We start from the raw sequence: 26,460 nt of genomic DNA, 5'->3' as shown, positions 1-26,460 counted from the left end.
TATCCCTAATGAGCAAGCCAGAGGCGACGTTGACATTATTTACTGTTTAGCTCTGCTTGTTTCTGAGTTATTGAGGTTTGGATAAAACCCATTCAATTTAAGTGCCAGTCAAACGGGGTTATAATGATAAGAACTCAATAATAAATGTAATAACTTTAAATGATTATCAACCCTGTAATAAAATTGAAAAAATCAGGAATCCATTGGCTATGCTTCAAGAACCCCACTTTAAGAACCACTGCTCTGAAGGACTTTTAAGTTTGTCCCTCTAAGGTGAACTCCCTAGATTCCTACAAACAGAGCATTTCACTTGTTTCTATCCAAAGAACCTTCACCATCATGGCTGGTGTTGGTAACCCGATCTAGCAGAACAGTAAAAACAGTAAAAATTAGGCAAGAATTACACTTCCCTAATTGTGTAGGTAGTAATTCTTTCCTTCACGCTCACCATTAAGACAGTGATTATCATTTCCAGTATATCTTAAGAAGTCAAAATTGATCTTTTCTAAGGAAAAGTATAGTGGGATAAACTTTTCACACTGAACCTGAGGCCATTTGCATCGAGAGCTCTGTAAGTGTGGTTGATTTTAAAGGTTGTTTTTAGACCCAGGTCCACTTGTACTCTCAGCAATTGCATCGCACAAAACTATGTCTCATGACAGCCCGAAGGGATGAAAATCTTCACTAGTGAGATGGCCATATAATGTATAGATATCACACACCCAGCAATAAGCATTGCTTAAATGTTGGTAGTGTTTTTGCACTTTTCTGGCCACAAGCTTCAGCATCTTATATGTTGTAATCTTATATAATATATAATTGACTCTGACTTCCTGTTGCTGGTTTTCAATGAGAAAATACAATAAGCCTTTCAGAGAAAGATGTAGGCTTCACAGCATCTTTAAAAGTTATTAAAGAGCTGTTGAAAGCAGTTAACAACCAGTAAACGAAATAACCGTGTGCATTTGCTGTTGAGCTACAGAAAAATGCCGGTAAATTGCGAGAGATCAGGATGCCGGTAAATTGCGAGATGTCTGGTTTGCAAGACTAGAACCTAGTCTCAGCCTCAGAGGATCCACCAGTGGCCTACATTTCCGATACCTTTTGTACACTTTTCTGGCCACAAGCTTCAGAATCATTCAGATTATAATAATCTGAATCTTTTATTAAAGAGATAAACAAGGTAATCTTGCATGTTTGAAGACACACCATGTCTGCCATGTCCATCAAACTGCTTTTTTTTCTGTGAAAGTGAGTGATTCTTGGCTGCTTTTATTGACAAAATGTACCAGACTTTCTAGAAAAAGCTGGAAATCTGGTTTCTGAGACGGGAATATTGGTAATGGGACCAAAAGAACATTGTTAAACACAAAAAAGACATGCATTTATGAGCGATTTATAGAATTGCTTATAATTGTTTAGCTGGAATTATATATGAGTTATATATAAATAAAATATCTTAAAACTTAAGTATCTAATTGACATTCCATGTGAATTTGCAGTCTAAAATGTGTATATTGCTTGAAGGGAGAAAGAAATTCTACAAAATCAGATGAGGGATGTTTTCCAGTTTGGTTGCATTTATTGAAGTTGATGAAAGCGTTCATTCTGTTACATATAAATGTATACATCATTGATCGGTATTTCATCATGCTCTTCCATAAATGTCAAGTTAAGCTGCAATACAGGTATTTTTGTATTGAATTATTTAGGTATGGAAGAAAATCCTTTCAGTTTAAATATTTAATGAATGCTATAGGCATTAATGCATTAATTCTACATAATTTTATTGTTATGTGAAAATATGATATCTTACAATTAAGCTTTCTTTCACTTGCTGGATAAATGCTACTAATTTTTAAACATCAATTTAAAAAAAACATATAAAAACAGACAATAGCAGTGAAAATAATTTTCAAGTATGAAATTCAGAAATTATTAAGAGAACTAGTCTGATGTCTTTTGACAGGAAGTGGAATCCTCAGGACTGGAGATCACTCACCAGAGACAGCGTCATAAAATTCATCCTCTGTGAATGCACTCAGAGTCGGCGACTTTCTGCCAGTAGAAAGGTTCAGCTTGAGCTGGTGATGCTCTGTTGCCAACTTCTGCAGAGCCTCAGACAGGAGCTTGTTCTTTTCTACTTCCTGTTCTAACTTCACACTCCACACCTAAACGATCAACAGAAATGAGAAGGAATTTTATATATATACATATATATCATAACAAGCTATAAATAACCAGTAAGAGGCAGAAATGGCATGAAGCCAGCAACACTGCAACATCTTATCAGCAGGATACATCAGTGTGAGAATGATTTAATTAAAGATAAGGTATTTAGCCCCTGGCACATGGAACTGAGGGATTTGGCATGGTTGTGTACTACTAGCATTTCAATTAGACAGGAAAACATCTAGACAGCAGACGTTCTGCATATGTTCATGCATAATTCACTGCTTGATGCAGCCAAAGCACCTAAATATAGAGATACACTCTATACAGAGGAACACCTGTACCCATGAACATTCATGCAGTTATCCAATCAGCCAATCATGCAGCAGTACAACGGATAAAATCATGTAGATACAGTTCAAGAGCTTCAGTTAATGTTCACATCAAATGTCAGAAAAATGTGATCTCAATGAATTTGTTGGTGTAAGACAGGCAGGTTTGAGTATTTTATGAACTGCTGATCTCCTGGGATTTACAGACACAACAGTCTTAAGAGTTAAGCAATTGTGCAAATAGCAAAAAACATCCAATTTTGTGAGCAGGACCACCTTGTAGTTGAGAGGGGTCAGAGGAGAAAGGCCAGACTGGTTTAAAACTGACAAAAAGCCTACAGGAATTTAAATAACCACTCTTTACAACCGTGGTGAGCAGAAAAGCATCTCAGAATGCACAACACACTGGACCTTAAAGCAGATGCCGCATGGCAGATTGGATAATTGAATGAATGAGCAGGGACACAGGTATTCCTAATAAAGTGGTCAGGAGTGAATATCTGAACAAATAATACTATGTTTAGACAATGTCAGACAATGTTTAGACAATGTCAGTTTAGACAAAGGGACTTGTTTATTCTTCAAACTACCAATTAATAACTCTAATTTCCATTTGTACGTCAATGCTTTATGTTGTTTCATTTTCTTTTCTTCTTTTTTTAATAATCTGATCATTACAATGTTTTTTTCAAGAGGATGCATCCAAGTAAACATTATGGAGAAGCATTTACTTTATTGTTATTTTATTATTCCTAGCCTGAATATGAGATAAATAAGTAAAAGTAAAATAAATTTGTTATAGATATTATTTTTTATATTCCAGTTAGCAGAGCAATAAATAAATAAATAAATAAATAAGCTTCAATGGCATGTTTTATAGTTGTGAAAAGAAGCAGCGATTATCCAAAAGCCAATGTGTGAAGTCTAAAGTACACTTGAACCCACACAAATAATGTATTTACCAGCCATCTGTAATGGTCTATTTACAGCCATCTATAAAGCTCTATGAGATCATCATGATGGCAAGATATGAATATTGAAGACCTCAGAATATTATTCATGTGCAAAAGTCTAAAAGCTAAAGTCATAAATGTCAGCCTTTGACGCACAGCTGACTAATGCGGTGCAATGACTTCAGCATATCATTTACAAGTGTGTCCTATATCAGTCAATCAGTCAGCCATTCATTCTGCTAAGCACCTGACATGTGAAACCGAAAAAAGCAACGTGTGTGGTGCATCAAAGTGCTGCCTTATGGCTTTAGACGTCTGAGAGATACAACTTTCCAAATCGTTCCTTTAAGCAATCATTTATATTGTGATCAAGAGTCACTGATTGTCCATACTAAAGTTCCTCCATAGTGAATGACAACCACAACCTCTGGCTTTTGTTCACATCCCTGAGCTGCTCCTGTTTCCAGCACAGAGAACTGAAAACCAAGTCTTCTAGAGCCACACAGCCAACGGTCACGTTACACACCTGAGCAACCTGAGCTGAGTTTCTCACAACGCCTTCAATCACCATTCACAAGACTCTCGTCGATGCTGCACGCACATGCAATAAGTCACAAAGGCAGCGATGAGACGCCAAACGTCATCAAATGGCCTAAAGGAACTGCCGTCAGCAATGTTATTAAACAAGACATAGATTAATTAACATGGGTGATTAACTTCTTCTATGTCTCAAGTTTGAGCTTAAACCTCAATGGCTGTTTAAGTACTTGTTTTCCATCTTGTACTAGCTTAGCTTCCCAAATAGAAATTCAAAGCATTTTACTTAGCGTATTTAAAGTCTAATGGCAATGGAAATTAGCTCAATTAAGATTCAAAAAAGTATGTCAGGAAGGTCTGTAGTTTCAGAACTATATATAGTAGAAAACATTAAAATTTCACCATGTGGCTGACACAAGACAAAATACGCTAAATGTAAATGTATTAAAACCCTATAACCAAAAAAAAAAAATAATAATAATAAATAAAAAAAAACAGTATTCTGTAGTTCGAAACCACAGAAATACATATTGCAAAGAGGACATAAGATGTTAGCTAGTTCTGGTGGATGATAGCAAATGCTAGCTCTAGATATCCTTCAAAAAACACAGTGGTAGTCTGCACTAAATTGTGATTTATAATTTCTCTTCAGTTTAAACAGTATTACTGTTCCACAAATGTTAATCACCTATTCTATTTCTCTCCTGTGCGCTAACAAGAGCTTAACATAGTAACAAGATCAGCATCCTAGCAAGATAGCATCCAGCTTACTAGCTAGCATTCCACAGTGGGAGTCTGCACTAAATTGTGAATTATACTTTCTCTTTGGTAAATAAAGTATTACTGTTCCACAAATCCTAATCACCTATTCTGTTTCTTCCCTGTGTGCTAGCAAGAGCTTAACATAGCAACAAGAGCAGCAGAGGTTTGACTGCTAGCTAGCATCCAGCTTATTAGCTAGCATACCACAGTGGGAGTCTGCACTAAATTGTGTATTATATTTTCTCTTTGGTTTATAAAGTATTACTGTTCCACAAATGTTTATTAGCTCTTGAACTGTTTTCTCTCCTGTGTGCTAGCAAGACTTTAACATAGCAACAACATCAACATTAGCTAGCATCCAGCTTACTAGCTAGCATACCACAGTGGGAGTCTGCACTAAATTGTGTATTATATTTTCTTGTTGGCTTATAAAACATTACTGTTCCACAAATGTTAATCAGCTGTTTAGCTGTTTTCTCTCCTGTGTGCTAGCAATACTTTAACATAGCATCAAGATCAACAGTAGCTAGCATCAAGCTTACAAGCTAGCACGATGTACATTATGATGAATAATCATGTGGATTTATTAAACAACCAGTAACAATCCTGGTTTTTACACAATGTTGGATTTAAATGAGTTAGTCAACAATTTGTCACGTCAACTTCCTCCCTGATAAAGCAATCATGCATTTGAAAGCTGCTGCACTGTTCATGGAGTGTTCACACATGGCAGGAAGTGCCTTGAATAAGTCTTTTGTGCTGTAGAGAATGTCAGGTCTGCTGAGAGTGCCTCCTCTAAACTCCAGTAGACTCACATCAGCTCCAATTCATATGAAAAAAAAAAATCATTCATTCATCTTCAGTAATCTCTTTATCTTAGGGTTATGGTACACCTGGTTGAAATAAAAAACAACATTTTAATAAAAAATGGGCCTCAGTGTTCATGTATATGAACAAATCTATTCATAAAGGAGCATTTACACAAGAAATTTGGTACTCCTGAAAATTCACTTAGTTTGGAATAACATTTGTATCCGACTAGAGCCCTTGAGTCGGTGTAAATTTCAATATAAACAGCCTCACTGATGTCGTTTTGATCGTCTTCAAATCACATAATTGGCGATTCATTTTATATACAGAAAGTGATATAGTATAGTATTTTGTGAATCCAAACCAAGATTGAACACTAGTCACTCAGTTAGGACAAAAGTAATGGCCCCCTATAAAGAGTATTCAGTCCATCCCTCCATCATTTAACAAGCACTCCCTGTATCGCTCAGTTCCAGACACTGACAAAGTAAGCTTATCAGCTCTCCTAATTGGTACTGCTGAAAAATTGACAGTTACCCTGAGAATCCGAGCTTATAGAGTTTACTCTAGATGTACAATTCTTCCTGTAGGGTCTTTATGTTAACATGAATCCACAAATGTGAAGTGATGGACAAGTTATTATCCTACGGAAAGGGGCAAAAAATCAAGCTGGTATTACATCCAAGATAAGCAACAGGACAGTACAGGACAGAATGATGGTAAATGATGGTGCTAGCACTCTGTACTGGACTGGCTACAGATAAACGAGCAGAGTCACCTTGAAAGAGGCAATGGCTGGAACAAAGAGCTGTAAATCTGCCTGTGAAAGTGAGATAGCAAGCGTATCTATAAACCTGATGTGAGAGAGGTGGAGGAAAAGTCATCTATTTCCAGATTCTCTCATCCTAACACGTCTCACACCCTTGAATTTTTTTTCAGCTAAATTATACATGTTCTGTGAATTCTCACTCATATGAAGCAGGAGAAAGATAAAATTTAATATAGAATAGATTCCACAGCACTGAGGTTGGGAAACACTGATGTAAAATTTATTCTGGATGCTCTATTTTTTATCACTGTACTATATTTATGATGTCTTTTCATTACACAGTGTAATGATTCTGTGAAAAGCTGGATCTCTCTCTCTCTCTCTCTCTTTCACAGAAGCACACATGGCATGAATGAAAGCCAGACAGTCCAGTCTGCCATGTTTCATTCTCCAGAGCCTGGCCAAGGAAACTGCGTTGCGTAATAGACACAAGCCACAGATCTCTCAGCAGCGCTGCTTCCTCTCGCCTCGCTGCACTCGGACGCTATTTTAAGCCAGTGTAGACTTTCATTAAGTATAAGCTGAGAAGTGAAAAGCAGACTCACTTTTACTGCCAAAAAATGTCCAATACCTTGTGTGTCCTGGAGTGTTTTATTCCTCTTATACCATAGCATTTAATGTTTACATTTAATGTTTAAAGGTAGTTCCTGCTATCTCTTATATTACAGCAGCTATAAAGAGTCGTTCCCTTTCTTTCTTTCTCTCTCTTGATGCTAATAAGCCCAAAAAAAGAGAAATCAGAAAGTGCAAAGCTCTCTGTCCTGAAGATTTTCCTGTGTTGGAGTGTCACAAGCACTGACAACAGAGACTGCTTAAATAAGCATCTCTTCAGAGAAAACATCACCAATATCAATACCAATAATTATACATTTTCTTTGTTCAATAAAATGTTTTTTAAATCCTTATATTAGGTTTAGATTAAATGGAGCATCCATCATACAAGTCCCTGTGAATGAGCTGTTACTATAGTAACAATAACTTATTAGAACAAGGGTTTTAATATAAATCTGCCTTGCAGCCAGCACTGCCTCTTCTTTTCTTCAAACCTAAACCACTGTCTATCTTTGTTGGAAGTACACATGCCCCATATTTGAGGAGTTAGGAGTTGAGCATTGCTGTTTCAGCTCGAGGTAGAGCTAATGTTTGGGCCAGAAACATGTACTCTAAAGGCTGAAACAAAGAAAATAGCCAGATCCATTAATTAATTACACACTGATTGCACCTTTAACATGTGAAACAGTATTAGTGTATAAATCGGAGAATACAGCCCAAAGAGAGAAAAGTTAAAATGACATTCTCTGAGGAAAAACTGTCACCAGTTCATTTCCTTGAATGAGTCGGTGAATAATTGCACCAAATGAATGTCCGAATGAAAAAGAGCACCCACTGACAAGGAGACGATTCACTCGCAGAAGGCTTTACATTCGTTATCGTGAACAATTTGTGTCTGTTGTGAGAAGCTGACATCATGGACAATTCTCTCAAAGCTGTTTTGCAGTGACTGCTATGAAACAGCTGAGGCACGTTGTGACATGATTGTGTGAGCTGCAACTGCAACTGAAAACTATTAGCTTGAAAAATTCAGTTGAAAAATCTAAATGACAAATAAATTTTAAAGGAAACAAACAAATAGTTAGCCCTTCCACAACACACACTGGTGTTATGTCGTTAAGATTAGCTGTTTTGGACGAACAAAACAACTCACAGTATGGGTCATATGGAGGACGAGGACAGGAAACAGTATGTCTGCACGTTTCTGAGTACACAGACACTCTCATCCCCCTCCGTCAGCTCGGCCTACATACAGCCTTGTTACCATGGTGATTTCACACCTGGAAACAGACTGCATAAGAATCAGAGTGGAAATCCTTCGGTGGCAGAGGGTCTCCTATCCCACCAGCTTATACTGCTATACTAACTCATATTACTCACTGGATAATATGCATTTATTTATAACCTCTATGAAGCATTAATTTCTCATATCTAAAGATGAAGTATAACTCTAATAGTAAATAGCATAAAGTTTGTATATTTTCATAACCAGTAAGGCTACATGAATTGTCTGTTACTTATTACGGACTATTCATTTTGCACTACTCAGTATGGTGTATGAATATTCAATTACTCATATGGAGTACAAATCTTTTAATGCCCATTTTGAATTTCTAATCACTGAGCATAAGGTTTCCATTACTCACTACTGAGTATTCATTTCCCATTACTTTGTTTGTAGTATGGATTTCCCTTTACTCATTACTGCATATACATTTTCCATTACTCACTATGGAGTATGCAATTCCCATTACTTAAAATTGTGTATACATTTCCCATTATTCATTACTGGGCATACATTTCCCAGCACATAGTATGGAGTATAAATTGCCCATAACTCTTTATTGCGTATTCATTTTGCATTACTCAGTATGCAGTATGGACTTCCTGTTATGCATTATTACGTGTACATTTTCCAATATTGAGAATGGAGTATGAATGTCTATTTAGTGATGACTGATTACTGAGTATACATTTCCCAGTACTCAGAATGGAGTAGGGACTTCCCATTACTCATTATTGAGTCTACATTTACCAGTACTTAGTATGGACTACGGACTTCCCTTTGTAGATTATTGAGTATACAGTATATTTCCCATTACTCAGTATGGAGTATGAATTTCCCATTACTTATTGACAATCCATTATATTTCCCATTACTGAGAATACATTTCCCATTATTAAGTATGGAGTATGGACTTCCCTTTACTTATTACTGGGTATACATTTCCCATTACTCAGTATAGAGTAAAGACTTCCTCTTACTCATTATTGAGTATACATTTTCCAGTACTCAGTATAGAGTGTGGACTTCCTGTTACTCATTATTAAGTAAACATTTCCTAGTACTCAGTATGGACTTCCCATTACTCATTATTGTGTATATGTTTCCCAGTACTCAGTATGGAGAATGGATGTCCTGTTACTCCTTATTGAGTATGGATTTCCCATTACTCAGTATAGAGAATTCACTTCCTGTTACTCATTATTGAGTATACATTTCCCTGTAATCAGTATGGTGAATGGATTTCCCGTCACTCATTACTAAAGATACATATCTCATTACTCAGTACAGAGTATGGACTTCCTCTTACTGATTATTGAATGTCCATTTCTCAATCAGTATGGAGTATAAATTTCAAATTACTCAATTTGTAGTATGAATTTCCTATTATTCAGTATGGTGTATGCTATATTTCCCATTACTTAGTATGGAATATACATCTCAATGGTTCATATTATGAATAAATATATGAATCTCTTATTATATATTCCAGAGTATAAATTTCAGAACCAGAATGGACCATATATCTTATGCTGCCTAGTACAGAGTATACATTCCCCTGCCATTACTGAAGTGTGAATCTCCTGTTAACAAGTGTGAAATATGAATCACTTCTTAGTCAGTGCAGATTATAAATTTCCTCTCAGACAGTGAAAGGAACAAATCATCTAATAACGAATAATACCTCTGGTGTATGCATTTGCTATTAGCCAGAGCAAAGCATGGGTGACCCAGCAGTAAATCTCATACATCATAGGCAAAGAACCACAGTTAATAAACAACTGGTACAAAAAATAGTGTAGAATGCTGACACAAAAAGTTCTGCAAATACAGCTGCATAGGCAAGGTGAGGGAACAATGTGCTGCAAGCACATGTTCAGCAGAGGGATTAGGGTTAATACAATTAAGGTTCTACTATCTAACCTGCAGACACAACTTGTTATAATCCATTCATTGTGTTGGAAGGGATCTCAGCAACTTGTTCAGACAAGTTACTTTAATAGATTAATCCTAAACCACTAAACGTTTAGCTTATTTAGTGCTCAGATTGTTTGAACATTATACCTAATATCATATAATATCTGTGGTCTAAAGGAAATTACAATGAAATGAAATGGTTACCATTTTTCTTTATGGAGTCATGTCAATAATTGCAATAACACACTCTATCTTTATAACATAAAGATTAAAACAAATGTAAAATTCTGTAACGTGAACCACACAGGATACACCCTATATCTCTCTAACCTGTTCTCAAGCATATTCACAGTTGCCCCAAGTACCCTAACTAATCTGCAGACTCTAGAGAGCATGTGCTTTAAAGCATGAAGAGGAAGTCTATTCAAAGCAGCAATCTACTTAAACATAGTCAGTAGCCTTGGGCAGATTTTATGCAATAATATGGCAATGTCAAGTCTGCATGTTTTTGCAAAATAACTGATTTCATTTCTGCTCCTCAATTTCTCCTACACTGACCTTGACAATGATGCCATCAATCCAGTTATTGACATGATATAAATTCAGAAAGCTTACATTCTTGACTTATTCTTGACCTCATCATTTCTGCCAATATCCTACTTGCAATTTTGGCTTTTTTTTTCCTTAATGGGAACAATAAGCAAGACTAAGTCATGAGATCTGCTCTTTAAACAAATCCCAAGCCCTGTGACAAAACTAGGACAGGCAGGACAAGTGGGACTTCCTTCGTTTTCATCAATGAGAACAGCTAGTAGTGCCAAAAGAGCAGACAAGATCAGAGTATGGTGTTTAAGTAGGAAAGCCAAGAAAAAGAATAAGCGAAAAAATTCAGCATGTATCCAACTGTACCTTCTCAGATAACGAGGAAAGCTGTCACCTTTTTCTCCTTCCCGTTTATGTCACTGACGCTTGGATTGGCTGGTGCGATGGAGATTGTGTATGTATGTATGTATGTATGTGTGTGTGTCTGTGTGTGTGTGTGAGAGAGAGAGAGAGAGAGAGTAAGAGTGAGGGAGGGAGGGAAAAAGAGAGAAGGGGAGAGTGAGTGAGAGAGGGAGAGAAAGAGAGTAAGAGCAAGGGCGAGGCAGAGAATGTGACAGACGGACAGAGCAAGTGCGAGAAAGAGAGTGTGCTTCAGTTCTCCCCTAAGTGAAAGCAGACAATTGTAAGAGTCTGTACGGGTCTTGTGTCTGTGTGTGTGTGTGTGTGTGTGAGTGATAAAAGGGGTGCATAGCTCAGCATAAAAATAGTCAATTCCATGCCATAGTGATGCTGATTAATCCAGCATGTTGAAGGTTTCCTCAAGAATGGGAAATACAGTAAAGAGATAAACTAAAGGATCAGCTATAGCAGGAGTGTCCAATGGGGGCATATAGGGGCAGGAGTAGAATTAGAGAGATAAGCCATAAAGACAGGAGTAGAATTAGAGAGATCAGCTATAGGAACAGGAGTAGAATCAGAGAGATCATCTATGGGGCAGAAGTACAATTAGAGAGATCATCTATTCAGCAGAAGTACAATTAGAGAGATCAGCTATAGGGACAGGAGTACAGTACAAGAGATCAACTACAGGGACAGGAATACAATAGAAGAGATCAACTACAGGGACAGGAATACAATACAAGAGATCAGCTATAGGGACAGGAGTAGAATGAGAGAGAGATCAGCTATAGGGACAGGAGCACAATTAGAGAGATGAGCTATGGGGAAGGAGTATAATTAGGGAGATCAGCTATAAGGACAGGAGTACAATGAGAGATCAGCTATAGGGACAAGAGCAGACAGAGAGAGATCAGCTATAGAGAAAGGAGCAGAATGAGAGAGAGAACAGCTATAGGGACAAGAGAAGATTGAGAGAGAGCAGCTATAGGGACAGGAGCAGAATGAGAAAGTGATCAGCTATAGAGACAGAAGAATGAGAGAGAGATCAGCTATAGGGACAGGAGCAGAATGAGAAAGAGAACAGCTATAGGGACAGGAGCAGAATGAGAAAGAGAACAGCTATAGGGACAGGAGCAGAGTGAGAGAATGAGGTCTACTATAGGGATAGGAGCAGAATGAGAGAGAGAGCAGCTATAGGGACAGGAGCAGAATGAGAGAATGAGGTCTACTATAGGGACAGGAGCAGAATGAGAGAGATCAGCTATAGGGACAGGAGTAGAAGAATAGAGAGATCAGCTACAGGGACAGGAGTAGAACGAGAGAGAGTAATAGAATGAGAGATCAGCTATATGAGCAAAATAGAATGAGAGATCAGCTATATGAGCAAAATAGAATGAGAGATCAGCTATATGAGCAAAATGCAAAATCAGACTATATCCCTGCAGAATTTATTCTTTTTCAATGAAAGCTGGATATTTTCTGGTGGCAGTAGGAGAAGCAGCCATTAGAGATGCAAAGTGGTGGTATATTTATAGTGGCTACATTTTGACTTTCTATTCTGAGTTTTCAAATGTCTTCCATTTCGCTACTTTCTAACGCCTCCATGTTTTAACACCATAATCATATCATACAGGAGGACCTGTGAAAATGGGCATGCTTCCCACTTGACAAACTCTATGTTCCATTATTAGGCACTTAACAATCCCACAGTCTTAATTCCTGCTTGACATTAAAACATGACAGACAGTAATAACAGTAAGTTTAAAATGAGTGCTCTGTGACACTTAGGAGAAAAAGCCCATTTATTTTAGATAGTGTAAGTGTTTTATATCAATAATAGCTTAAATGTTGTATGTGGGCAGTGGGGAGTTTAAATGCCAGAACTACAGTGGGCACAGGTTCACCAAAAATAGAAAGATGACGATTAGAAAAATGTCACCTCTTTTTCCTGATCTTTAACTGTGCAGTTTTGGTGAGCTTGTGCCCACTGTAGCCTCATATTCCTGTTCTTAGCTGACAGAAGTGGAACCTCAAGGCTTGGAATGTGATGCTTTTCTGTTCACCACGGTTGTAAAGAGTGCCTATTTGAGTTACCATAGCCTTCCTGTCACCTCCAACCAGTCTGCCCATTCTTCTCTGACCTCTCTCTCATCAACAAGGCATTTCCACCCATAGAACTGCTGCTCATTGATGTTTTTTTTTTTTTTTTTTTCGCACCCTTCTGGGTAAACTCTAGATACAATCCCACAGAAACTGCTGATCTCTTGCTGCAAAGGAGATCAGCAGTTTCTGAAATAGTCAATTCAGCATGTCTGGCACGTCTGGCAATGACCATGATTAATCCCAGACTGACATATCTATCCATCACTGAAATTACATTTGGGGTAGTTACACACATTTTCCTGTTTTATTTAGCTAGACTGATTTGGTGTGTATCTGTATCAAGGGAAGCAAATCCCACTTTAATATGTGGAGACATTTTCAGGACCCGTGTGATGAGTGTGAGTGTGATTCACAGTTCCATGGTTATAAATTGAAGCCTTATGCCGTACCTCTTCACGCTGGGACAGGAGATCCACACAGTGTCTTAACACTGAACTCGTCTCACTGCACAGCTCACATATTTCTTTGGCCTTGAGGAGCTCAGGAACTGTTATATCTACACACACACACATACATGCAGAAAGAAGAGGTTAGTAAAAGCTGTCAGTCAGTTTCATTACATAAGGGGTTGTAATTAGATGTGCAAACATGTGTGCACTAGATACTGCTGACAGAAATGTGTGACCTTGAGTCATATTAAAAAATAGTCAGAGAAGGCAACTAATTATACCACAGCGCTGTTGAATCCTCAAATCTAAATGGTGTAAAAATTAATCTACTCTAACAAAACGTCTCTTACCATTGTTGTCCTCATTCTTGACCATAGAGACAAACATGGCCACCTGAGACTCCAGCATCCTCTGGTAACTTTCAGCTGCCTGTATGAAGAGGACAGCCACATTTCCACAAATTACGCAGAAATATTGTGTGCATTTTACATAAAATTATATACAACTATTCACAAGGGGTGTAACGATACACTCAGTTTGATTCATGATACTGGCTTCACGATTTGATCAAATTCGATTATTGGAATAGTTTGAACAAAAATTTAATGGAGAAAAATTATGACTAAAAAGACTCCTTTTTTATTTCTGAATCATAAACATTGAAAAAAATTTACATTTTTGTCTATATAAAACTAAATATATTTAAAAAATGCTAGGAACAGAAGTTTAATGTTATAAACAAAATGTCCTACTTTTTCAACATATCTTAAATTAAATAAATAAATTAGTAAATTCCCCTGAAAATTTGATTGAATAAACAAAGTCTCTGACCTGGGGGAAAATAACTGATTGAAAAATAATGTGCTCTGTAGCAGCACCTGAGGCATCATTTGAACCAGAAATAGAGCTCCAAAGTCAGCTAAAATGCCCGGCTTCTGCCGCCTCTTTCTTGGCCACTGTAGATCACAGTGGTGCGGGTATGGTGTCGTTTGAATGCTACTGAAGAGGTCTTTTTAATGGTTATAACATTATTGTGTAACCATATAACCAATAATGTCTGTCAATCATTGTGATCCGGATCGGTCAGCGTGCTCTCTATATATTTTAACTCTATGGGTTGTTCAGATTGGGACCCATGGTGTTCAAACAGTGCCCTGACATGAATCACACATTTCTATGATGCACATCTTCCCATTTTTGTATCACAATGTATCGTTGTTACACCCCTACTATTGACTAGTGTTGTTGTTTAAAACTGATATCACATTATTATTTGGAATGGTCATAATATAATAGTATTTGCTGACAACTTCACATTTTCAAAGAGGATAGCATTAAATGAGCAATACAACTACTATGTATTCAACTATATGGCTTGGAAAAGTGCTGGTACTTTTTAAAACAGCAGACTTGATTAATGGTTGTCTGTAAGCCTTTAGCATCATTAAATCTGTTGGTGACTGTTTAATTTTCCCTTATTCAAGAAATTTGACAACACAACACACACACAAAAAAAAAGATTCATGACAAACATCATTTACCTGAAGAGAGTGTGACAGAAAATCTCCCAGGTCCATTGCTTCTTTAGCCACTTCCTGTTCTCCTTCCTGTACAGGTGTTTTGTCTGGGCTTCCACAGAGGGCACTGTACACAGCATGCTCCTCCATGGCATCCACCCATTTCTGACCGTACAGTTAGGACATGTCAGTTCAAAAATATAGTTATTGATTATCCATTACTTAAGTGCTAGAATAATTCTTGGGGCTCTATTTTTGTGCAGACACAAGCACATTTAGCTGGTATTACTTTGGCATGTTGCCTGTTTGGTTGTCAATCCTATCCTGTTTGCACTTAGATGCTATTTTTTGTTGTTGTTGTCAGAAACAAATATGCCTGTGCTGATGTGAGCGTGTATATGATATTTTCAACCCAATAGAGGCCAAAATTTTGCATTTATCGTCATCTCACTCCTAGTGTAAACACAAAGCCAAATTGCATTTTCCTGAGGTATTTTGCTGAAACCTGTCCCATTTCTACAACCTAGTTTTGTGACTGAACATTAATTATCTAGCCCAGCTACAATATAAACAGACTACTTCACCTAAATACTGACTAGATTATTTTTTATCCCTAACAAACAGGAACAAACAACTCAGTCATGGCAACTAAATGTGAATTAGACAGCTGACATGTAGTTTACAGAATCAATTATATGTCTAATACAATAAAATAAAACACTTGGGAATGTGCTGTTGTAGGAAAATAATCAACAGTGGGGGAGAGTGATGTTGTCCGACATGATGTGGAGTTACTGTTACTGCCCTGAAGTTCATTGTTTTCCAACAGCATGCTCCTAAGTGTTATATTCTTCTTATATCACAGCAATTTGCCAACACCAACAATTGTTCATTTGTTAAAGAATGGGATTTTACTTTTTATCCATTTACAGTTACATCACCTTCATTCTAGCAGCTATAAACAGTCCTTATCTCACTGGACACTGTTTTTTAATTTAGACAAAAAAATGTTGTTACAAAGAAACCAGAAAGTGCAAAGTTTCCTGTCCTGAAGACTTTCCCATGGTGGAAAACTCTTACAAAACACTGATGCTTGAGAATCATCCTATAACATCTCTTTACAGAAAATCTTTCGTTGTTAAGTAACATTTTTTTATATCTATTTATTATTAGTCTTAGATTATGTGGCGCATCCTCCATAAGTCACAAGTCCCTGTGATTTGTTTGAATATGTAATGATTTTAGTACCACCCCTTTTCATTGCCTGTGCTGACTGTCACATAAGACCACAATCTTATGCCTTATCTGTGCACTGAAATTATGATAACTTTAATAACTAGAGGCCTTCATTCAGAAATTTAAACCAAATCTGATCAGAACTTGTACTTATGGCTGATCATTAAGAGCTAATCACTGAAACAATCACACAGAAATCCTTTAATGACTCACTTTCCTGGTGATTTCTGGCTCAGAGCATCTAGAGGACACTTTAAAGTGATGCACACTGCCGTCACAGCACTTGAGTGTGAAAAAGTATTTATCCCAGGCTTTTACCTGTAAAATAAAAGAGCATTTTCTTTGTATGTATATGTATATAAGGTAGAAGTCAAGTAGCATGTTTGCAGGGGATTTTTCCCCCCATTTGGCTCACTTGATTTTGTTTTTATTTCCTGTTACATGTCTGTATTAGGTTACTTTAATATATGCAGTATTTAGTTAATTTATTTAGTTAATTTAAATCAAATCCTGGTGTGTTTACTCCTCTTATTTGGTTGGGAAGGTGTTAACACAGCACATGCTTACAGTCCACGTTCAAACAGGCTAGTGTGATTTGCTGCAATTCAGTAATGCAATTCAATTTAACTCTGATTCAGTTCAACACTGATTCAATTTAATTCAACACTGATTGAATTCAACTCTAATTCAGTTCAACCTTGATTCAATTCAACAGTGATTCAATTCAATTAAACCCTCATTCAATTCAACCATGGTTCAATACAAGCCCGTTTCAGTTTAACTCTGATTCAATTTACTTCAACCCTGATTCAATTAAACCCTGATTCAATTCAATTCATTTGAACCCTGATTCAATTAAACCTTGAATCAATTTGATTCAATTTGACAGAATTCAATTCAATTCAATCCTGATCCAATTCATGTCTGATAAAAATTCATTTAAACTCTCATTCAGGTCAAACCCGATTCAATTCAACTCTGATTCAATACAATTTAATTCAACCTTGATTCAATTCAACCTTTATTCAATTAAAGTCCAATATAATTCATTTCAACTCTCATTTAGTTCAAACCGGATTCAATTCAACTCAGATTCAATTCAACTCTGATTCAATTCAATCCAGTCCAACCCTGATTCAGTTCAACTCCAATTCAACTGAACCCTGGTTCAATCCAACCCTGACTGGGATAAATTCAAACCTGATTCAGTTTTATTTGTATAACACTTTTAACAATAGACTTTGTCGCAACACAGCTTCACAGAAACCTTGATTTAAAAATGCAAGAAGTGAACCAAAAGTTGGTGCAACAGGTGCATTTAGGCAATTTTTTTTATTTTTGCTAATTAGACGTGTGAGATGCAAATCGAGCTGAAGCGCTGCAAAAGTATTGAATCTTCTAGTTATCTGTTATGGGTAAAATAGAAATAACAAATCCAGGATACAGTTAATAAAGAAACCAGGAAACCTGTTCTTTTTTAAAAGACATTGACTGAAACATTCACATTCACTGTGTGTGGCATTTTGTGTTGATAACTAGACTACTGAGAGAAAGAGAAAAGAAAACCTTCACACAACCTTTTTTTCAGTGTTACATTTGCTGGAATAAAACAAGTCTTTGCAGTGGACTCACAGGAGTCTCGCGTCCAGACCGCAGGTACTGATGGATCAGTGTAAAGTTTGAACACACACACTGCTGAGCTATTATGTTCTTAGACCACTTACCACACACTGAGCCTTCATAAGAGGCTTACAGCCCTGCCTACGATCTCCGCACGCTGCATCAGACCTGTGGACACAACGGACAAACACAACATGAACAGAGAGAAAGAAACAGAGATTGAAATTACACCAACACAGTAAAAATGTTTTAGAGATTCAGATGGCTTCAAAAATAAATCTAATAATAAATAAATAAATAAATTTCTCAGCTTATTAACATACTGTTGAGCATACTGTTGTTATTCCTATCACATGCTCACAGTTTGCTTGCGAACAGACTGGTGCTGCAATTCAACCCTGATTCAGTTTAACTCTGAATCAATTTAACTCTGATTCAATTCAGCCCTGATTCAATTCAACCCTGATTCAATTTTACTCTGATTCAATTCAACTCTGATTCAATTTACCTCTGATTCAATTTAACTCTGATTCAATTCAGCCCTGATTCAATTCAACCCTGATTCAATTTAACTCTGATTCAATTCAACTCTGATTCAATTTACCTCTGATTCAATTTAACTCTGATTCAATTCAGCCCTGATTCAATTCAACCCTGATTCAATTCAACTCTGATTCAATTTACCTCTGATTCAATTTAACTCTGATTCAATTCATTCCTGATTCAATTTAACTCTGATTACATTCAACCCTGATTTAATTCAATCCTGATTCAATTCAACTCAGATTAAACCCTGATCAATTCAATTCAGATGTTGAGCATTATTTCAACACTGATTAGAAGTGGATGTGGAGGCTTCTTGTAGTTGGATCAATCATTTCTTTCTCCTTTCCCTTCTCTTTGTTTAATAAATTGCCTGTGCTAAATTTTATAGATACATATACACATATGGATAGAAGGATGGTTGTACTTTATTGGTTATTATTAAGGGGAAATTGAGTCTCAAAATTAACACATTAATTACACACTGTGTTAAAAACACATAATTACAGTTATTGAATTTTTTCCCTTGTAGTCACTGTTGCCTTCGTCCTATTTATTATGGATTGCAACTTGAATTACAAATTGAAATGTTTCACCAGATAAACATACTAATAAATTGCTTCCACAAGAAACTGGTGTATAATGAAAGTACTTACTGATTACAGTACCAGCTCACAGTCCCTTTCTCCAGAACAACCCAAAGGGAGTTCCAGCTCAGAAAATCTGACTTCTGTGAGAAAAAGTTAAGACAAAGCTGCAAAAATCTTTGCCATTTTTCCCCCAGTCATACTTCAAACTGACTTTTCATCATAGTACTGTAATTTAGCAATGGCTTTATCTGTGTCCGTGGAAGTGGCCTGAGATTTTCAGGGAGGCCTGAGAAGGAGCTGAAACTCTTGGGCACCATCATGTGGTTGTGACTGGGATGACTGAGAAGTTTACATTATATTTATTTTATTATTATTCACACTTGCTTCATGTTACATTCAGTATATATACGGTACTGTGCAAAACTCTTAGGCACCCTATATTTTTTTTAGTAAAAACTTTGTTATAGATTTTTATTTTATGACTTCTGCATTATCGAGTCAGTACAAAAACCATTTTAGATTCAACATTAGTTTTCCAGCACAAAATTAAATGTTACAGAAAAATGTTTGTATGTCAGTAAAGAAAGCAGCAGATTACATAAGAGACACTTTTCAGACAAAAAAACATAATGAAGGCTGCTGGGTTTTGCTGCAAAATAAGGAGCAAGTGTGACAGTCAAAGTTTATAGTATTTTTTATAAAATGTAGAAACATTTAATTTCATTATTTTTGAAGGCATCTTTACTCTATAGCATTTCTTTGCATGTGCCTAAGACTTTTGCACAGTACTGTGTGTGTGTATATATATAAAGTATCAGTCCTCACCTTCCACAGGAGTCCTTCAAACTTTCTAGCTGTGATACATGTAGTCTTTAGGGAAGAAAAAAAAGCATGGTTATTCATTATTTTGTCAAAATCTCGCTGCGTTTGTGAGGTAGCGTTAAATACACGTTATAAATCAGACAACACACACATACATTTTCTTGACATTTCTCCAGAAAGAACCTCGTTTGATCATCTTTGGCAACGTCCAACACAGACTGGCCTACAAAACAGCACAGAGAAACTTCACTGTAACTGTAAACTAATGCATCGAAACAATAACTATCCAAGTTAAGAGAGATAAATAAGGAATAAAACACTTTAGGTAATGTGATGAATTGAAGAGGTACTGCTACCACAATGAAGCTGATTTTTTTTCCCCAATAACAGCACTTCCTGAAGTGTTTTATTCAACTTATATCACAACAATTTGCCAACACAAACAGAATGACATGTCATACTTTTTCCCTTTCCTCCCTTTATAGTAACCTCTTTATAGTTGCTACTGTTGTGGAACAGCATGTAACAAGTTAGTTCCTTTTATCACTTGTGTTATAGCAGCTATAAATAGTCCTCTCTTTTCTCAGTCTTGAAAATAATAATTAAAAAAGTGCACGTTACTGAGAACGTGTTGCAAGTCATGCAAGCTGACACTGGAGACTCCTTCTCAAAAAATGCTAAATTATCAAACAATCTCATCACTTAAAAAATTCATGTGAATTATCATACTTTTTTTAACCATTTACTTGGAGTATCCACTATGTAAGTTGTTTAAAAAAAAAAAAATCCAATACTAAACTTTGGATTGCTTCCCAGCATGCTTTGCATGAAATAATTAAGCAGCTTTTCCATTGTGCATTTTTAGGTTTCTTATTTAAATGTAATTGGTTATATGTTGCACCATCATGTCTAGTACCATTCTCATGATAAAATTTAACAGCAAATGTAAACTAACTGCACATTATGTCACCTTTTACAGACTAATTTTTCTATCATTTATGTACGATCTAAAAAAATTGTTATTGTACCAAGGGAGGTACAAGTGTTAATTACACATTTTTAACCTTTCCAAATGTATTATAGCGTACCGTTTTTGTTCACTGCACTGAAGCTGGCTCCACTCTTAACCAGCACATCCACACACTCTTTATGCCCCCTGCAGGCTGCGATGTGTAACGCTGTGTCCCCATGTGAGTCCTTGCAGTTGATGTCTGGAGGTCTGTTCTTGCTGAGCTATTTCAAAAACAGGGGTAAGAACTGATATCTTTCGTATTATACACTATCAGATGACCAGAACTCACCAACTGAGCTACAGCACCACAATCTCCATCTCTTGCTGCATCCAACAGTCTCTCCTCCAGCTTCCTGCCCTCTCTTCTTTCTGCAGCTGGAAAAGATAAAAAGAACCAGGAACAGACAAGTAGTAGGTACCAACTCTAAAACAAATCGAAGCCATTATAACAATGTCCCTACCTTCCAGCATAGTAATGACTTCATCATCATCGGTGATATCCCTGGGGGTCTGAGCACATCCGTTAAGTAGCGTGGCACATGCACCGTACCGTAACAGCAGCAGAACAACCTCCTGGGTAGAAAAAGTGTTTCAGATCAGGGCTAAGACTGTGTGTGTGTGTGTGTGAGAGAGAGAGAGAGAGGTGAAATAAATGAAGCAGTGTGAGAAGCGCCCACCTTTCTTCCACAGAGGGCTGCAATGTGTAGAGCCGTGTCCCTGACATCATTCTGCGTGTTCACCTCCACTCCATTCTTCACACACAGAGTTGTGGTGAATAACAATACTGTACCACTCACTGTTTCACATTTTCACATCATATCTCTTACCTTTAACAGCTCTTCAACAATATCTTTCTGGCCAAAGTAACTAGCCAGGTGAAGCGTCGTCCATCCACCATTAGACCTGGTTTTACCTGCAGTGTTAATGAAAATTAAAAAAAAAAAAAAAGAAAAGAAACAAAGAGTAGTATATTGTTGTATATCTCATCCTGAAATAGAAAAACAGTAAATGGGTGTCCTCTTAGCAACAGCCTAAAAACAGCTTCTTACATATTGAAGCAGAAGAAAAGTCATTACTGCACATTACTGAACATTGCTACTCAAACACACTGATGTTGTTATAAAAATAAAAAATATATATGGGATTGGTGCATCCAGTAAAAATAAAGAAATAAACATTTCTCACCATTATACTGCATTTTGTGTAAGTGAATATCTTAGCAGATGAGTTCTCATAATTTTCCAGGTTATTCAACAAAAATTGAAACACACACACACACACACCTTTGTTTCAAAACAAAAATATTAGTCTCAGGTACAATTTGTGCAGTTTTATAAAGAAATTAGCTGGTAAGTTTTACTGAGCATCAGTAATTGCCAAATCATATTTGGAAGAGTTTTTATGCCAGATGCCCTTTCTCATTCAACCCTCCCTAATCCTATCTGGGCTTGGGACTGGCACTGGAAGTGCATTGTCTTGCGCAATCCCAGTGGCTGGGGTTGGTTCCCTGTCCGGGAACCGAACTATGGCTGTGGCAGTGAGAGCACCGTGGCCTTACCTCTAGTCCTCCATGGACCCACAGAGTGTTAAATGTATACACTGTATAAATGTAACTCAAACATGCATTTAAATGTTAAATGAGTAATATGGTGTCAGTTCTTGGGTCATTTGCTAACATCTATGCAAACACCCAAGTAGCAGTTGGTCAGGTTGAGGTATTAATTTGTTCTGGTTTGATGTCACAAATTTTACAAAAGTGTTGTGTCCTGAAGTTATACTAAATCTTGTCCCCTTTAGTGATTTCATCATTTATTTCATTGATTTTTCTCAGGTTTGTGTTAAGAAAAGTTTACACCAAAACTGTTTCTTGCAGGCCATCTCATGAAACAGATTTCTGGTTTCAATTTTTTTCTATGGTTTCTATTTTTCAATTGCACGGCCTCACACTTGCAAATTTGTAACTATTTGCACGACTCTCAGTTTGCCTTAAAAGGAATAAAGGTTAATGTTGAGTCGAGAAGTCGAGTCAGAGTTTGTACCTTTTCTTACAACTTAATGCAACACATAGTAAAAATAGCATGATCTTAAACAAAGTTGCAGTAAATCTACTCCCATTTGATTACTTAATCAGCCCATCAGCAATTCAGCACTTGCTGAACCAGGGTCAAGAGTTTCTTAGTAAAAGGTTTTGAAAGAATTTTTATCACTACTTATAGTGGAGCACCATCAACCTAAAAAGTCTCAGAATGACCTTTATGACTTTTATATCTCAGACATGCAATATAGCGCTTATTTGAAGAGTACGAGTTTTTAATTTAAACTCTATATCAAGTTTTTTCTCCCATTTAAAGCAGAGTTTAGCTAAAAAAAAAAACGGCATATGGTGACTGTGGGATTGTTCTTACCATGACTGTGAGCTTGTTCCATCTACTACAGCACTGTTACTGTATATTCAGGAGGTATCACTGGAATAAGTTATGGTTTCTAGCAACCAAACGGATTGAAAGTTGAAAGTCCCTGTCTAAGAAGAACTATATAGAACTTCACAGCAGGTCAAAGACTACAGTACATGTGTCTATATATTTGCAGGAGCCACATGGTTTCTAAATAAAGATAGTAACCTGACACCAGAACAGCCGCCTGTAACGTAACCACGAGGATGTGTGGTTGTTTTGATCTACTGCAGTATTAATAATTTTACCCAGTACTACACCATTAAAACATTTAGTATAGACTGGATTCATGCATGTAACACTGTACAGATATGAGCAACTGCCATATGAGGCTCTACAGCAGAATCTGTTTGGGCAGATTAACCCAAATGGACATCTGTGACCCCAAGTCCTGACCACCTTACCTTTGTTTTATTCTGGATATGTAATTTAAAACTCATACATCCATATTCAATAAATGTTTCCGCATATTTCCACGTTTGTTTTCTTGACTTTTGTTGTTCCACTGAGTCCAAGTCACACAATGCTGTTGATGAACTAGCAAAGGTAGATGGATGGAGAAATTGGTTCGTTTTTATTGCTGAACTCTTATGCTAGTGCAGCATATCAGGATAGTGGGGGGAAAAAAACACTAAAATAGTGTGCACAATATATTGTTTGAATATGACTCCTAGTAACATTTCAAAATATTAGCACACAAATTCCATCTTCATAGGTAGAATGATGTTTGTAATATTGATCGGTAAAATAAATGACTAATACAAAAGAGGAGATTGTGACCACATTTGTAAATCAAACGACGCCATTCAGGGTCAAAGCACCTAGTTTGGGAATTTCTAGGTTCACAAATTTGCATATTCATTAGAAAATAGGAATATATATATATATATATATATATATATATATATATATATATATCCGTTTGATTGCTTTCTTTTGTCTCAGTGCTACTAACACTTGTATAATGCATACACATCACATTGTCAGGTGATCTCCAGAGTTCCATGATGGTGGAACTTACTAATTCAAAATAACGTAAAGGTCATCAGTCAGACAGATAGGGTGCATGCTGTTTTTATTGTGGATGGGTAGCTTGTGGGAAACAGACTGAAAATGCCAGTGTGGCCAAAACAAAAATACAGCATTTTCACTTTTATATGTGTTAGTGTGGACTAGGTTTGAGTGTCGCATTGCAGAAGAGGAGGAGCCATCAAAAGCTGCTGCAGTTTAAGCTTTTCAAAATGGCCGACACCCTAAATGAGACCACGCTACACAGCAGATGCACATTAGCAGAAGTATGCTAATATCAGACTACTGATATAATATTGATTCATCCTAGCAGGAAGGCAAAAAGAAACAGCTCAGCTTAAAATGTTTCTATAATTTTCACAAAACTCGTCACTCTAGAATGAAATTGCCATAATTACTGATTCATTTGAGGTTAATGATATGCAGATCACTGCCTAAATTCTGCTTCTGTAATTCAGACTGTGCCTCCAATGTCAAAAAGTCAAAAAAAGTGATTTTTCATTAGATATTGAGGTCGTGAGAGGACATAACATTCAACAAACTTTTATATTAAGTACTTTGTTTTCTTCTGAAAATAATATAAGAAGAATACAGTTGTGAATTTGTGAGTTAAAGTGGGCACATGAGATGAATGAGATATCCGTTGTAGAAAAATCACATAAATATCTTATAAATATAAGTTTTTCCAAATGTGATTATTATGTGAATAATATGTGAACATGTGATGGTGAATTTCATCATGTTATACTGTACATATCAACTCAATCATGTGACCTCATGAGAATAATAGCTGCGTGATCAAGAATGAGAAAAGGAGCTATTTATTGAAATCACATGCTCACACGTGAAACTATAAACACATGCACTACATGTAAAATCTACATGTGAATTGGCAAAAAAAGGCACATGTAAATTCCACTTTATTGTTTACATGTGAAGTTTGTGTAACTTTTCTGTAAGGGATGGAGTCGTAACTGAACTCTTGGGGGAAAAAAAATTACCCTAAGCCGTTCAACAAATGTTAATCTTCATCCTGATTCAAACAACATACTTTTCTGCTGAAATACTAATTACCTCTTTTGAGTCACCAACAATTTACAAAATGTTGCTATTTCACAGATTTAAAGTTGATGTTCCATTGATTAGCTTGTATCTCCACATTTTGCGCACTTGTAAGGCAGCGTGCTCACCGCTCGATTTAGTGCCATTGTGTTATTATTGCCTCTTGTGGTCAAACTGGGAACTGCAACAAGCACTAATTGGGGCAGGAATCACACTGTTCCAGGCTCAGGGGAGGAGCAAAGGACAGGACAGTTAATGGGACTGTCAGATGAGCCTCCACAGCCCCAAAGATCTTGTTGTCTAACAAATTATTCGGATATAAATCTAATATATTTCCACAAACAAAGGCAAAGAAGTGTGTCTGTGATGTACAGAGCCATTTCTATAGTAAGATATTATATTGCAAAGTTTGGGAGACGGAAAGGGGGATTATGGAATTGATAATGCCCTTAATCTCTTTAGGAAGAGATGAAGAGAGGGCAAGGTAGCTGGTAATGTAGGGTAATGTAGGAAACCATCAACCGAAGTGAAAATAGACCATCATGTCAATTTCAACTAAAGTCGACTCGGTAAATCTTGGACAGCATTGAAACTGACATGTTAATTATGAAGATTAATATGCAAGTTGTTCACGGTGGATTTAGTAAATTGTGTTTCAAATGATTGCTACCCTGCCCACTTTGTCCTTCATTTGCGGTCAGTCGTGCCCCATTGTATCTCTGATCAGTCTCATCTCACTGATCCAAGTGAGTCTTATCCCTGCGGAAAATTTCCCTCCTCTCCATTTCCCTGTCCTTTCAGTCTCTTCATCACGGCTGTCCCGCTGCTCATTTGTGGTCAGATCTGAGCTCTTGTAGCTGAAGTTCCCCAGGGCGGTGTACGAGCTCAGACAAGAGTCGCACTGGGCTTCAATTGTGTGCCATTTTGATTGGT

General features: G+C 36.8%; 1 protein-coding gene across 1 annotated transcript in view; it reads right to left on the bottom strand.

Moving 5' to 3' along the window:
* Positions 1-23,589, bottom strand: part of LOC113526636 (oxysterol-binding protein-related protein 2) — a 42,993-nt gene extending 19,404 nt beyond the window's left edge. Inside the window, 15 exon segments of the mRNA XM_053233659.1 lie at positions 2,003-2,171; positions 13,644-13,750; positions 13,994-14,072; positions 15,185-15,325; positions 16,610-16,714; positions 18,121-18,184; positions 19,216-19,289; positions 19,975-20,019; positions 20,127-20,194; positions 21,060-21,204; positions 21,273-21,358; positions 21,445-21,556; positions 21,661-21,735; positions 21,811-21,896; positions 23,389-23,589. Of these exon segments, the coding sequence (XP_053089634.1) occupies positions 2,003-2,171; positions 13,644-13,750; positions 13,994-14,072; positions 15,185-15,325; positions 16,610-16,714; positions 18,121-18,184; positions 19,216-19,289; positions 19,975-20,019; positions 20,127-20,194; positions 21,060-21,204; positions 21,273-21,358; positions 21,445-21,556; positions 21,661-21,735; positions 21,811-21,896; positions 23,389-23,410 (1,378 nt within the window). The 5' untranslated portion in view covers positions 23,411-23,589.
* Positions 23,590-26,460: the final 2,871 nt, after the last annotated feature.

The sequence above is a fragment of the Pangasianodon hypophthalmus genome, chromosome 4 (genome assembly GCF_027358585.1).
Source record: "Pangasianodon hypophthalmus isolate fPanHyp1 chromosome 4, fPanHyp1.pri, whole genome shotgun sequence".
Classification (NCBI taxonomy): domain Eukaryota; kingdom Metazoa; phylum Chordata; class Actinopteri; order Siluriformes; family Pangasiidae; genus Pangasianodon; species Pangasianodon hypophthalmus.
This window is presented reverse-complemented; position numbering and strand designations above follow the sequence as displayed.